At 35.7% G+C, this 14786-nt stretch overlaps 2 protein-coding genes across 2 annotated transcripts; both read left to right on the forward strand.

Moving 5' to 3' along the window:
- Positions 1-538: 538 nt before the first annotated feature.
- Positions 539-12057, forward strand: nherf4b (NHERF family PDZ scaffold protein 4b). The gene is made up of 10 exons (XM_056456798.1): positions 539-582; positions 767-870; positions 2878-3089; positions 4181-4382; positions 8393-8529; positions 9437-9641; positions 9718-9914; positions 10697-10921; positions 11252-11476; positions 11590-12057. The coding sequence occupies exons 1-10, from the start codon at positions 539-541 to the stop codon at positions 11668-11670; spliced, it is 1632 nt and encodes a 543-aa protein (XP_056312773.1). The 3' UTR covers positions 11671-12057.
- A 1656-nt stretch (positions 12058-13713) lies between these two features.
- Positions 13714-14495, forward strand: atp5l (ATP synthase, H+ transporting, mitochondrial F0 complex, subunit g). The gene is made up of 2 exons (XM_056456939.1): positions 13714-13865; positions 14296-14495. The coding sequence occupies exons 1-2, from the start codon at positions 13814-13816 to the stop codon at positions 14478-14480; spliced, it is 237 nt and encodes a 78-aa protein (XP_056312914.1). The 5' UTR covers positions 13714-13813; the 3' UTR covers positions 14481-14495.
- The last annotated feature ends 291 nt before the right edge of the window (positions 14496-14786 follow it).

A 14786-nucleotide genomic window follows, 5' to 3' on the forward strand; every position in this document is an offset into this window, starting at 1 on the left:
AAAAGCAAAGCAGGGCAAGGAACTCATGAGAGAAGTGCATCCATTTTAGCTCAAAGTGTTCCTGACATTTACTCTACATCTTCCACTAACGACTTTATGAGACAAAAAGCAGCTCAGCCCAACCTCCTTTTGCATAAACTTTAAGGCCAAGTTTTGTACTATAATTTGTGGATCTGAAATGAACAGTTCCTGCCAAAATAAAGACTGTCAACAAAATAAAGCACTTAGCTGATTGCCAATAACTAACGGCCACAATGCAAACATCTAAAGCCTATTTAACTAAAGTCTTTTTATCAAAGCCCATCAACCGAAGCAAACAATGTTTTGTGTATTTTGTTCTCTCTTTAAAGCACACAGGGAGGGCAGAGCAGACAAGCTACAGCTACATTTTCTGAGTCAAGATCTCTTCATGAAATCCCAAGGTTATATTTAATCTTTAAAGCAAAATGACTAATCTTGACTCAGTACTAGAAATGTAGCTTTTTGTCCAGGAATGTGAGGTGTGTTTTGTCCCGTTGCTTGTTCCTTTTTCTCCCTCATGACTTCAGTTGCAGTGCTGCAGGATGCAATGGAGCTGACGAAGTAAGTAATGTTGTTTTTATAACCCTTCACAGCTCTTGACTTTGTGCCTTCTGCTTTGATAAGCGAGCACATGGACTAACACACCTGATCTTATGGCTTCATTGGAGTGTGCAGATTGTGAATTGATGTTGTTTATGGTAATACTTTGGATCTCATTGGCTGTCTGGTACTAAACTTATCAGAGGGCAAAACTAACTCTTAACCTGTTCGTCTGTTCACCGAGGAAGTTTACCTTCAATCCCAAGAAAGGAATAGACAATCCAGTCATGGTTACTGCAGATGATACAGGTGGGTGCGATTCATTATTATTATTATTATTAATGTTGTTGTTGTTGTTGTTGTTGTTGTTGTTGTTGCAGTTTTTTCTGATATTTTGTGATTAAATATTTTTTTAATATATATATATATATATATATTATTTATTACTGTATTTTTTAAATGCCATGCTGTAAAAACATTCTGGCTAGCTTAATTTTTTAGTTGAATAAAAATATAACTTTTCTACACTCTCAGAAAAAATGGTACAATGTTGTACCAAAAAAAGGTTTGCAGTTTGTAACTTCAAGGACATGATTTGTACCATGGGAAACCAAAATGTACCTTTGGTTTTTAAAACCAGCAGAGACAATAATGTACCTTCATCAGAGGTACAAATCTGATCCATGAAGGTACCACTACAGTGACAAGACACTTTGTAACTTAACAGTGTCATATAAGAACTATTTAAAGGCATTTTGCTACTGTATATCCAAAATGTGTCAATCTATTTTCAGTACATATAAAACATCAAATACATTTTTAAACAATGTTTTTAAAAAGGTTTCTTTTTGTGTAAATGCACCTTTTCTACAATAAAGAATAAAAATACTTTAACATAAATCAAAAGATCTATTTTTGATAAACAACACTTTTTACAAAAATTTTACAGAAACACATTCTCCCAAGTGCAATATAAAAAAAAAAAAAATTCTTCTCAATACCTTTACCTTTACACAATACCTTTGTAATAACGTAAAAGTTTTGGGTTACACTTTATTTTGATGGTCCGTTTGTTGAATTTAAGTTACATTGCATCTAGATGCCAACTAAGTCTCATTAGATTATAAGTAGACTGTTAGGTTGGGGTTAGGGTTAGTGTAAGTTGACATGTACTTACAAAGTGTCTTATAGTCAGTTAAACGTCTGTTGAAGGAGCAGTGTCAACAGATTTTAAGCAGACAGTCTACTAATACTCGAATGGACCATCAAAATAAAGTATTATAACAAGATATGCACAATGTCTGATTTTACAATGGTAAAATGTGTGCAAGAACACTTTGCATATGCAGGACTTTTGCCAGCTCATGTGCATGGTGGAAAGCAAACGGCAAAATGTGCGGATATCAATATTGGAACTTTATCTATGCTTACCAAATGTTTATTAAAAATGCCTTAAATGTTTAATTTACAATACCTATAGTTTTGTTTCACCAGTTGTTTTTATTGTAGAACTCAATAATTAATGTTTATGAGTTTCTTTAAACATATGCTTTTAAATGATGATTCATGTTTTAATATAGAAATTATTCATAAAATCACTTTGCCTCTCCAGTCATGACTATTTTCATAGATATTGTAATAAAGGAGTTGTCCAACACTTACCTTTTTTATGAGAACAATTGTGTACCTCCATTTTAATTGTATCATGAAAGGTACAGAACAGTATCATAAGAGGTTTTTTCTGTACCATATAAGGTACAACTTTTACAAAGGTACAAAACTGTTCCTTAAGGAACATTATTTGTACCACTCTCTTTTTTCTGAGAGTGTAGTCATCTCAACCTATCAAACTGACTAAAAATAATAAGTTAAACTTTGTATAACTTTTACAGACAAACAAATTTAGTTGAAACCTGATTAACCTATTAAAACAAGTTAAAGAAAGATTTGTTGTCATGACTTTTTGCCACAAACTTTTTACACTGCATAGCTGCATTCCGAAGTTTGTTTTGTACCAGGAATTTCTAAAATATATATGATATATTTAGTACCTTTTTTAGATTAACTATTATATTATTAGTTATATAGTATATTAATATATCAGTAAACTTTCCAATCCTAATTGTTTATATATTTTTTTTTTTATTTCATTGGTCTTATTAATGTTTTTTGGATGTCTGTGTATTTATATATACGAGAGTAAAAATTAGGCCTACACCAAACAAAATGCTGCTAGCTAAAACGTGTTATCATAGTTTATAGACAGTGTAGCGTAAAGTGCAGAGTGTGTCATTTGACTGTAATCTGCGCTGACAGAGCAAGTGTCGAATCCCACGCCCCGTGTGTGTGTGCTGAGGAGGGAAGAAAGAGAAACCTTTGGCTTCCACCTGCGTGTGGAGAGAGATCGACAGGGTCACATCATCCGCCTGCTGGACTCACCGGGCCCAGCGGCAAGGAGCGGCCTCAGAGATGGAGACCGTCTGCTGGAGGTCAATGAGGTCTTTGTGGAAAACATGGAGCACACGCAGGTGGGAAATCGTTACTAAGTCAGGGGTCTCCAACTAATAGCTGAATATTTTCAAAGGCCACGCTAGAATCCACTTTTCTCCACAACAACTACACAAATGTTTCCGATAACCATTCAGAAACATCCTGGTACAGTATTGAAGTGGTAATCTCTTCCTCTCCACCTTTGTCTGACTGTGGTTTCAGCATATGGCACTGGTCATTACTGACATTCTTGCTTATTATTAGTATTGTGCCAGTGTCATATCAAGACTCTGCCCTCTTCTGGCAAGCAGCTGCTTATATGCATTTAAAATAACACAAAAAAACAAATATTTATGTATTTATACTGTATATGGAATATTTTGAGCTGAAACTTTTAAATAAACACATTGCACATTGTATAAAAATGGGCATATGTCACCTTTAAATGACATATAAGTTTGAAGTTTATTCATTCATTCATTTTCTTTTCGGCGTAATCCCTTTATTAATCGGGAGTCGCACAGCGGAATGAACCTCCAATTTATCCAGCATGTGTTTTACGCAGAGGATGCCCTTCCAGCTGCAACCCAACACTGGGAAACACCCATACACACTCATTCACACACATACCCTACGAACAGTTTAGCTAACACAATTCACCTATAGCCCATGTCTTTGGGGGAAACCGGAGCACTCGGAGGAAACCCACGCCAACACTGGTAGAACATGCAAACTCCACACAGAAATGCCAGCTGACTCAGCCGGGGCTCGAACCAGCGATCTTCTTGCTGTGAGGCAATTGTGCTACCCACTGTGCCACCGTGCTGCCTGGTCTGAAGTTTAATAAACTTTAATTATGTGTTGACAATACAGCACACTAAGTTTAAAGGGCAGGCATACAAAGTTGTTTATGATGTAACAGTTTGCATTTTTGATCATTTGAGAGGTATGATACATTATTTAAGAGATTAAACCCATTTTAAATATTCAATCATGCCACTTTTATTTGTTAAAAGTATAGCTCCCAAAGAAAATAAAGTTGGTGACCCCTGCTGTAGGTTTTTATGCACAACCTATGACCATATATTTATGTGTCAGGTTTTGAAACAGACTGCTTTATTATATCTAGGTGGCCCGTTGGATACAGGTGAGTGGATCACAGATATGTTTTCTGGTGCTGGATGAAAAGGCCTATGAGCAGGTGGTGTCTGAGGGTCGTGATCTTGGAGAGATGGCTAAAGCCAGCCGTGGAGAAGGATGGAGGCCTCCTCGTCTCTGCCACATCAGGAAAGATGCACATGGCATGGGATTCAACATACTGCCGGTGGAAGGTGAGACCACTTGAGCCCTGTTTACGCTTGCTTTTAAGGTGTGTTTTTAATCTATCTTATCGCAAGTTGATTATAGGGAGACACTTAACTGATGTTTTGATTAGTATCTTTTGTGCATCTTCAAACTTATTCTTGATCACTCTCTGATGAGCGAGGGCCTATGGGAAGGTGCATCAATGTGCACTGTGTAAATGTAAAATTGTGAAATATGCTTGGAAACTTTACAAACAGTAAATAAAAAAAAAAAAAAAAAAACTGTTCAACAGAAGAAAGAAAAGCATTTGGAATTTTATATATATATATATATATATTTTTTTTTTTTTTTTTCAGACTTTACAATACGTGGGGAAAAGTGTTAATCATATTATAATTGTCCATCTTAAATCCATAATCGGGGCTTTAGTCATTTGAATGTCTGTTTGGGGACCACCAAAAAAAGAAGTCTAAAGTCTTCTTTACTCCTACACTAATGACTCCTAGTTGACATGTAGTTGAGTTACTTGTGAACCCCAGTTCATAAATTAAATTCATTAAATTAAGTTCTTAAATATAAAGGTTCTGAATTGGTGTTGATGCTTCCATGAAAAACCTTTATCTACCATGGAAAATTCTCATTCCTTAAAAGATTCTTTTTTTTTTTTATTAGAACACTACACAAAATCAGAGATACATCAGAAATAGTCAGTAAGGATACTTAAAAGATTAGGGAGAAAGAAAAAAGGGGGACATTTGCACAGTTTTATTTTAAAAACAATATATATGTGTGTGTGTGTATATATATATATATATATATATATATATATATATATATATATATATATATATATATATACATATATATATATATATATATATATATATATATATATATATATATATATATATATATATATATATAGTGTTGAAGTTATATATACAAATATATATTAAAATAAATAAGTTAATAAAAAATAAATTAAATAAAAAAAAGGGGGGGGGGCAACTGGGAGAGGACAAATGTGGGCCACAGTTGGCAAAAATGTGGCCTAGTCATTTTAGGGTAATCTGAGTCTAAACCTAAAGTGGCTCACACGTGTAAATGCAAATGTGGACCAGTTATCTTAAAACATATGTGGACCACTTTTGGCAAATATTAGGCACAGTAAGCTCTGGCTGTTGCGGCTGTGAGTCTATAGTGGCCCAGAGAAAATATGGCAAATGAGGCCCAGTTATTTTAAAACATATGTGGGCCACTTTTGGCAAATATTCGCCACAGTAAACTCTGGCTAATGTAGTTGTGAGCCTAAAGCGGCCCAGAGAAGATATGGCAAATGTGGCCCAGTTATCTTAAAACATATGTGGACCACATAGACTAAAGTCACCATCATGGAGAAAAACATTTGCTTTAGTTGGGCTCATAGCCCTGAACCTCTGAATATAAATTTTCTTTTGGGCTGCTGTAACTTTTAAGAACTTTGCTTGAAACGTTTATTCATTACAGCAAACAAGCCAAAAAACAAAAAAAACAATAAAATGAAGTGAGGCACAACCTGTGATGAAATAACATAATTCACTGATATTAACCAGTGTTTAATACATTATTATAATTAACGTAATAATGCTTGCACATGCCACAGAATTATGAAGGAACCTCAACAACGGTGACAATTAACAAAATGAACAAAACTCACAAACATCACAAACAGGATACTAAAAGTGACAAAATCAACAACGTCAACATAAACAGCAGAATCAAAAGCAAATAATAAAAACTGGAGCATCAATAAGATATATAATGTATTCATACCGCAATGCATGCTGGGATTTTTGTACTGTGCCACACCCAGCAAGTGCAAGGTGTAGACCAGATCTGGGCCAGAATAAAAGCAAACTGTAGCCCAGAATAGAGTCAGTTCCAGTTCATTTGGTTGAATTGTGGCTGATATGTGGTATTGCTTTGGCTTTGGCCATCATTCCATGCGGCATGTGGGCCAGAGGTAAGTGTGTGGTGTGTGCCAGATCTGGGCCAGAATAAAAGCAAACTGTGGCCCAGAATAGGGTCAGTTCTGGTTCATTTGGTTGAATTCTGGCTGCCATGTGGTATGGCTATGGCATAATTGTGGCCCATATCTGGTAAACAGGAGTAGACCACCCAATTGCCATCGTTCCATGTGATATGTGGGCGGGATTTAAGTGTCTGGTGTGGGCCGGATTTGAGCCATGTGAATTTTGCTAGCTGGGTTGTCCCTATAGTACCTCCCTTTATGAATCCAGCTTGATCTAGGTTTAGAATATGAGAAATTATCTTGTTTAGTCTTTGAGATAGGATAGAGGTCAATATAAGGAGATCTCCATTTAATAATGATATGGGTCTATATGACTGACAGAGTGTTGGGCCTTTCCCTTCTTTATGAATGACCACTATTGTTGCGTAATTCCAGGATGGGTCCAGAATACCTGTATCAAAGGCTGAGTAGTAAGCATTTACTAATAATGGAGTAATGGTGTTCTTAAAAGCATTATAGAATTAATTTGAGAAACCGTCTGGACCGGGACTTTTATTATTTTTAAGATTTTTGTGGCAAGTATACTATCCAAAAAATGCTTAATTTCCTGATCATCTGAGCATGTATCATTAATTTTATACAATGATGTATTGAAGTCAGAAAATTTTTGTAAGAATTGAATTCTTAGACTTTAGGTTTGTTACAATGTTTGTAGATTGTTGTTTCTTTAGGTGGAGAGCCAACAGTCTGCTTGCTATTCCCAAACTCATAGTGTTTTTGTTTAGTGAATCTAAGTCAACCTTCAATTATTTTAGAGAGTAATGCTTTTAATTCTCTGCATGTTTTAGTTATTTCTGCCAATAATTATGGAGTTGGAGTTACTTTATGTTGTTGTTCTATTTTTTAATAGTATTTTCTAATTGTTACTGTCTATGTTCTCTTTCATTTTTTTCACACTGGCAAAAGCAATAATACGTCCTCGTAAATAAGCTTTTGCACAATTCACCTTTATTTGTATAGCACTTTTACAATCCCATAATATTAATGGTGACATATCTGGGGTGGAATTAGTATCCAAATAGAATTGTAGTTCATTTTTTATGAACTTAATAAATGCTGTATCATTGAGTAAGGATGTGTTAAGTCTCCACTGCTTAGATTTTGGTCTAAGTCCTAAATCCCATGACATTATCATTGGTGCATGATCGGAAAGTGTTATTGGTAAGATTTTAATATCTGTTATTCTATGTAAATCTGATTTGGGGGTTAATAAATAATCAATTCTAGAATATGACGAGTGTCTAGTGGAGAAGAAAGTAAAATCCTTCATACTGGGAAATTTTTGTCTCCTTATATCCACTAGTCCTGTTTCTTTAGGTTGTCCAATAAGCGTCTTACTCATTTTAGGAACAGGAACCTGGAGATGGATGTCTGTCCATATATTGTGATAATTAAAATCCCCACCCAACAAAAGGATTCCTTGGTTATGTTAGTATCGTTTTAAAAATTTGTTTGATAAAATTTGGATCATCTTCATTTGGGGCACAGACATTCATAAGTGAAATCTTCAAACCATCAATTTTTACCATTTACTAGAATATATCTACCTTCGGTGTCTTTATGAACAGTAGTAAATGTAAAGCACAGGCCTCTATTAATTAAGATGCAGACTAATCTCCTCTTTCCAGATTTATGAGATGAATAGAAAGCTTTGTCTGCCCAAGATTTTTTTTTTTTTTCATGTTCTTTATCTGATAAGTATGTTTAAAAGATTCTTTTTAGGGAAAAAATGTTCTTTAAACTGATCAGATGTTACACAATCTCTTTGATGAAATACTCTTTTTTTTTTTATTAACAAACATTGTTTGGCATTGGTTCTGAAAAATCCTTTGGGGACCTTTATATCTAAGAGTGCAGAATGTCTAAAGGGAACCATCAAAATAGTGTTACTGCATCCTTGACATTCCAATTAAACCTTTTAAGAGAAGTAAAGATGAGGTATTTTTATGTGTTTGTGGCATGTAGGTGAGAAAGGGAAATTTGCAGTGAGCCCAGTGAAAGGAGGTGCTGCCGAGAGGGCAGGAGTGAGGAAAGGAGACCACTTAATCTGGATGGATGGTGCCATGGCCTCTGAACTCACACATTCTGCTATCAGCAAAATGGTAAGCAACAACTTGCTTTAGTTTAGATAAACTGCAAAAAAATATATATATTCATTTTTGGCTGTCCAGAAATATGGCTGCAAATATGATGAAAATATTCCAAATATTACGGAACAGCATATTGGTGCTTGTATGTTTTACGTCCCATAACTCTATATTTTATAAAGAGAAGTTAATATACATTACCGGTCAAAAGTTTGGGGTCAGTTTTTTTTATTCATCAAGGCAGCATTTATTAAATGTAAAAAAAGTTAAATTGTTAAATATTTATTAAAAACTTTAAATAACTGCTTTCTTATTGTATGTAATTTTAAATTAAATTACTACTCCAGTCATTATTGCTTTAATTACTACTACCATTAATAATAATAATAATAATAATAATAATAATAATAATTATTATTATTATTATTATTATTATAATTATAATACTCAATATTAAAGTGATTTCTGAAGGATCGTGTGACTCTGAAGACTGGAGTTAGGAAGCTGAAAACTTATCATTAAAATCACTGAAATAAATGAATAAATTAAATGATAAACTACCTTTGAACAGTTATTGTATAGTGTAATAACATTTCACCATTTTTTTCATCACAGTTTTACCATTTGTACTGTATTTTTGATTAAATAAATGCAGGCTTGGTGAGCAGGAGAAGCTTATTTTAAAACATTTAAAAATTATACTGACCCCAAACTTCACCGTAAGTGTATATATTTAATTCATATAATCTACGTGTTTGACTACAAGTATTTTTGCAACCACATCAACTAGCAGTAATTATATTATTAGTAGACTCTCTGGCCAGTATCTGGTCAGAGAAGCTTCTCTTTTCTGTGATAAAGGTATAATGTTGTCACACATGTTAGATAGTGTACATTTCATCCGACATGACAATGTTTCCAGGTGAAAAAATGCAGCAGTCACATGACAGTGCTGGTGATTGACAGTGACACTGAGAAAAGTTATGCCCGCCGAAAAGTGCCCATTCTCCCAGCTATGGCTGATGCAGAAAACATGCCGTATCGGCCCCAGAAACTGCATCTAGTGTTGGGGCCCGATGGATATGGCTTTCTGCTTAGACAGGAGAAGACTGGACCTGGACGCACCGGTAGGCAGACACATACATATTCATACAGACATGCATATCAATGTGTACTCCACATATTTATGTTTGGTTTATACAGTTCACATGGTGAGAGAGGTGGATAAGGGCAGCCCTGCTGAACTGGGAGGAGTCAAAGTAGGTGAGATGATTCTTGAAGTGAATGGAGAGTCCACAGACTCACTGAGTCATGAAGACGTTGTCAGCAATATCCGACAAAGTGGACAGCAGGTCACCCTCACCACAATGACACCCCAGGGCCATGACTTCTACACTAAGGTGAATACTAAGTGAGGAAATAAATACGATTATAGGGGGGTTATATATCAATTATTAGCACTTTGACATTTTTTGAAATTTTTATTATTATATTTTCAAGATTTTTAAACTTTATTAGATAGGACCGTCAGTGGAGTGGAGACAGGAAAGGCATGAGGAGCAGTAAGAAGGTTATTGGCACTGAATTCAATTTTTATTTAAATGATAATTTAATGTAAATGCTAATTATATGTTTAAGTCATAATTATATTTAAATTATAATTTTAACTATATTAAGATTTCTTCTATTAAATAATATTAATATATATATATGTATATATATATATATATATATATATATATATATATATATATATATATATATATATATATATATATATATATATATATATATAAAGAAAGGTTATTAAACTAAAGTTAGTTATGAAACTACCATTTCAGTTCTGCATCCTAAATATATTTTCATTAAAATAATATATCTATCACCCCCCCCCCCCCACCTATAATTAACTTAAAAATAAATACTATATTATAATTTACTAATTATTATTTTTTATCTTGACACCGCTGATCTAAATAATTATAGAAATACTAAACTACACTGATCATTAGTTTTTTATTAAATGCCCCTATATAAAGACTCACACATTATAAGATTTGTTAATCAAAAGGATCTATTCACCAGAAATGTATTATTATTATAAAAATACCAACTCGTTCATAGGTTCTTCCCTGTTCTTATGCCTTTTTTTTCATTTGTTAAACCCCAAACTCTTTTTCAGTTGGGTCTCTCTCCCTTGCTGTTCTGTGTGGATGTCCCATCTGCCATCCCTGAGGTAAAAAAGGAAATCCCAGTGACGCCAAACCCTGCAGTGCCTCCTGTTGAGCCTCAGGAGGAGGTGCAGATCAACCCTAATGTTAGACGGTGTATACTGGAGAGGGGCTCGGTTGGTTTTGGCTTCCATTTGGGCTGCGTCCAACAGAAACCTGGCACCTTCATCAGCAAGGTAGAGTACAATGAAGTCCATTCACTGGCAAATCAGCCCTTACACGATACTAACTTCAGATGTAAAGTCAGAATAGAAATGGAGCTTTCTTCTGGACTCACTCATCTGTGGTAATTCTTCACAGAAGCCTGGAAAATCAGGCCTCATAGTAGACTGTGTAATATTTAGTCGTTGAAATCACTGAAATACATAAACATTAAGTTACAGTTCGTAAATTAACTAATACAACCCAAAAACATATTCTTGCACACTATGGGCACATGGATAATTTCTAGTAAACATGAGCAACAAACAAACCTTTTATTATCGTAATGTGTATTACATGTTTAGGTAGCAACCATTGGTCCAGGACAGAGTTCAGGTCTCCTTCAGGGGGATGTGGTGGTGGAGGTGAACGGACAAAATGTGGAGAAAGAGTCTTTGGAGGATGTGATCATGCATGTGAAGAGAGGAGGAGAAACCCTTTCTTTATTAGTTGTTGATCAGAAAGGTTATGATTGGCTAAAGCAGAATGGGAAGCCAGTCACAGTGAACAAACTAGAAACAATCTCTGAGGTATGCAGTATCTATTAATTCATAAGCAGCTTTGTACCGCAGATTCGCTCTCAAACAATGTATTCGATTACATGCACTTTATTTATATTACAGTTGTTCATGTACTGTTACAGGTGGAGGAAAGTATTTCAAGTGCTGCTGAACCAGCAAGAGTGAACAGTGTTGACACTGATGGCCAGACTTTGTCCATTTAGTTTCATTTGGGATGAGCATTAAAACAAACCTGATAATGACCATTAGATCTGTGCTCTGAGGATGAGGAATAAACAGAGATCCACTGGTTGGCTAATTTCTCTGACCTATAGCCATACTACACTTTGCACTTTGCAGTTTTTCCTGAATATTGCCTAAATCTTGGTAGCACACACAATTCTGAGAGCATATGTATGTCTGAATAGTTAAATCAGTATGACTATGGCATAAAGACATTCATTTATGTGTCTCTGAGAAGTATTATCTTTCATCTCTGATATTACTGTTGTATTCACTTTCACTGTTTTTGCCAGATTATGACATTTGTGAGTTATGAAACTATTTAAGCACTGTATCATTTCATCCTGAATAAAGTATTATTAAAACGAGGTCAATTTGCCTTTTTATTCTCTTTCATGAATTATATTACAATTATTTATTTCTATACACAAAAATACACTCACTGGCCACTTTATTAGATACACCTTACTTGTACTGGGTTGGACCCCCATTTGCCTTCAGAACTGCCTTAATCCTTCATGGCGTAGATTCAACAAGGTACTGGAAATATTCCTCAGAGATTTTAGTCCATATTGACAGAATAGCGTCATGCAGTTGTTACAGATTTCCATCACATTCCAAAGGTGCTCTATTGAATTGAGTTCTGGTGACTATGGAGGCCATTTGAATCCAGTGAACTCGTCATGTTCAAGAACCAGTCTGAGATAATTCACGCTTTATAGCATGGCGTGTTATCCTGCTGGAAGTAGCCATCAGAAGATGGGTACACTGTGGTCATAAAGGGATAGACTTGGTCAGCAACACTACTCAGGTAGGCTGTGGCATTGACGCAATGCTCAATGGGTACTAATGGGCCCAAAGTGTGCCAAGAAAATATCCCTCACACCATTACACCACTACCACCAGCCTGAAACGTTGATACAAGGCAGGATGGATTCATGCTTTCATGTTGTTGATGCCAAATTCTGACCCTACCATCCGGATGTTGCAGCAGAAATCGAGACCCATCAGGCCAGGCAACGTTGTTCCAATCTTCTATTGTCCAATTTTGGTGAGCCTGTGCGAATTGTAGCCTCAGTTTCCTGTTCTTAGCTGACAGGAGTGGCACCTGGTGTGGTCTTCTGCTGCTGTAGCCCATCCGCCTCAAGGTTCGACATGTTGTGTGTTCAGAGATGCTCTCCTGCATACCTCGGTTGTAACGAGTGGTTAATTGAGTTACTGTGAGCTGTAATCAGTCTGAAAATTCTCCTCTGACCTCTGGCATCAACAAGGCATTTGTGCCTACAGAACTGTCACTCACTGGATATTTTCTCTTTTTCTGACCATTCTCTGTAAACCCTAGAGATGTTTGTGTGTGAAAATCCCAGTAGATCAGCAGTTTCTGAAATACTCAGACCAGCCCGTCTGGCACCAACAACCATGCCACCTTCAAAGTCACTTAAATCACCTTTCTTCCCCATTCTGATGCTCAGTTTGAACTGCAGCAGATCGTCTTGACCATGTCTACATGCCTAAAAGCATTGAGTTGCTGCCATATTGAGTTGCTGATAAGAAATTTGCGTTCACGAGAAATAAGACCTGTGAACCTAATAAAGTGGCCGGTGAGAGTATATTATATTACTAAAAATGCTTGTTAGTAATATTGGACTAAAACTTATTGACTTTGCTGACATGGGGTTTAGTATTTTTACAAAAAAAAATTGGGGTGGGTGGGGGGGGTACTATGTCACGAATACATTTCGACTATATCTTAATAAATATAACAACAAACATCTATTTACATTTATGTTTACGTTTATCCCCTGTAGTATTCGCAGTAACATTTTTAGTCGGCCGTTTAATGCCCTCCTTATTTATGCGTATTTAATATATTTTAGTTTTTAGTTGGGATTCACAAAATTGTTTTCATAAACAGTACTTTTTTTGTTCCACATTACCACATAACTGCTACATAAACATTCTTATTTAGACAACAGAGATGTAATTATACGCATGTTCGGAATTTCCGTCAGGCATATATTTTGCCTCTTCGATTGAAGGGTCCTTCGCTGGAGGTGACATTCATTGAAGGGCCCCCGGTTTGTGGAGAGAAGCGGCGAAAAAACCTTCACAGTCGCAGAAATCATGGCCCAGGCGGTGCAGAAACTCGTGGCTAAAGTGCCAACACTTGTCGGCGGTAAGAAAATTTAGCTTTTTAGTTATGAGGTAGAGAACATTTACTGTTTTGAGTTGAGTGTTTCTGGTTTCCGCTGCTGTAAGATTAACGTTAGGCCGCGTATAATATATTACGCATGAGATCAGAGAAACATTACAATTATTACACACACAATTAAAGTGGTAATATGCTTGTGCAAATGAAAACGCAAACAATTGTGTTAGTTATTCTGTAGTATTATGTTTAGTGTGCCATTCTGTGTCCATTCTGTCTGCGCACAGCGTTATGCTAAAGCTGTCAGTTCAGAGCTATGGACTAATGTCATTGTGTGAGGATGTATTCTAATCAAACAGTCGAGTTACTTTGTTCTTGTTGACTTTGTGATGTTCTCGTTTTGAATAGGAGTCTGTATTTTTCTCGGTTATTAACGTGTATATTGATCCTTCTTTAGCCGCAGTCAGCTACTCCAAGCCCCGGCTAGCCACATTCTGGTATTACGCCCGTGTGGAGCTGGTGCCTCCAACCCCTGCCGAGATTCCCAAGGCCATCAGCGGCTTCCAGGACATGCTCAAGGCCTTCCAGTCAGGACGGGTCGGTCAGACAACAGTCAGGGTTAGTATGAACTGGATACTTTGAAATTCAGTTTTTAATTCAACATAACTGACGACTGTGTTGGCATGAAATATTCGTTGAAATGTATTTTGTAAATGGGCTGAGGTGCAGGAATCATGTTTAAGATCTTTAAGCTTTACCCCAAAATTAAAGTTGTGGTTTATTCTCTTCACTTTTTCCAAACCTGTTTGAGTTTCTTCTGTTGAACACAAAAATGTAATAAAGAGAGCTGAAAATCTGTAATTATTGGCTTCCAAACTATTTGTTGTTCCTATTATGAACGCAAGTTTTTCGAAATAGCTTCTTTGTTCAACAAAAGAAATAAACTTA

The sequence above is a fragment of the Danio aesculapii genome, chromosome 5 (genome assembly GCF_903798145.1).
Source record: "Danio aesculapii chromosome 5, fDanAes4.1, whole genome shotgun sequence".
NCBI lineage: Eukaryota > Metazoa > Chordata > Actinopteri > Cypriniformes > Danionidae > Danio > Danio aesculapii.

What these genes read in the sequence shown, in the direction of transcription:
- atp5l (XM_056456939.1), top strand. Translation starts at nt 13,814, where the DNA reads ATGGCCCAGGCGGTGCAGAAACTCGTGGCTAAAGTGCCAACACTTGTC. An exon ending in AGTGCCAACACTTGTCGGCG is followed by an intron (nt 13,866 to 14,295) that starts GTAAGAAAATTT and finishes ATCCTTCTTTAG; the next exon opens with CCGCAGTCAGCTACTCCAAG.
- nherf4b (XM_056456798.1), top strand. Translation starts at nt 539, where the DNA reads ATGACTTCAGTTGCAGTGCTGCAGGATGCAATGGAGCTGACGAA. An exon ending in AAAACATGGAGCACACGCAG is followed by an intron (nt 3,090 to 4,180) that starts GTGGGAAATCGT and finishes TATTATATCTAG; the next exon opens with GTGGCCCGTTGGATACAGGT. An exon ending in AACTAGAAACAATCTCTGAG is followed by an intron (nt 11,477 to 11,589) that starts GTATGCAGTATC and finishes GTACTGTTACAG; the next exon opens with GTGGAGGAAAGTATTTCAAG.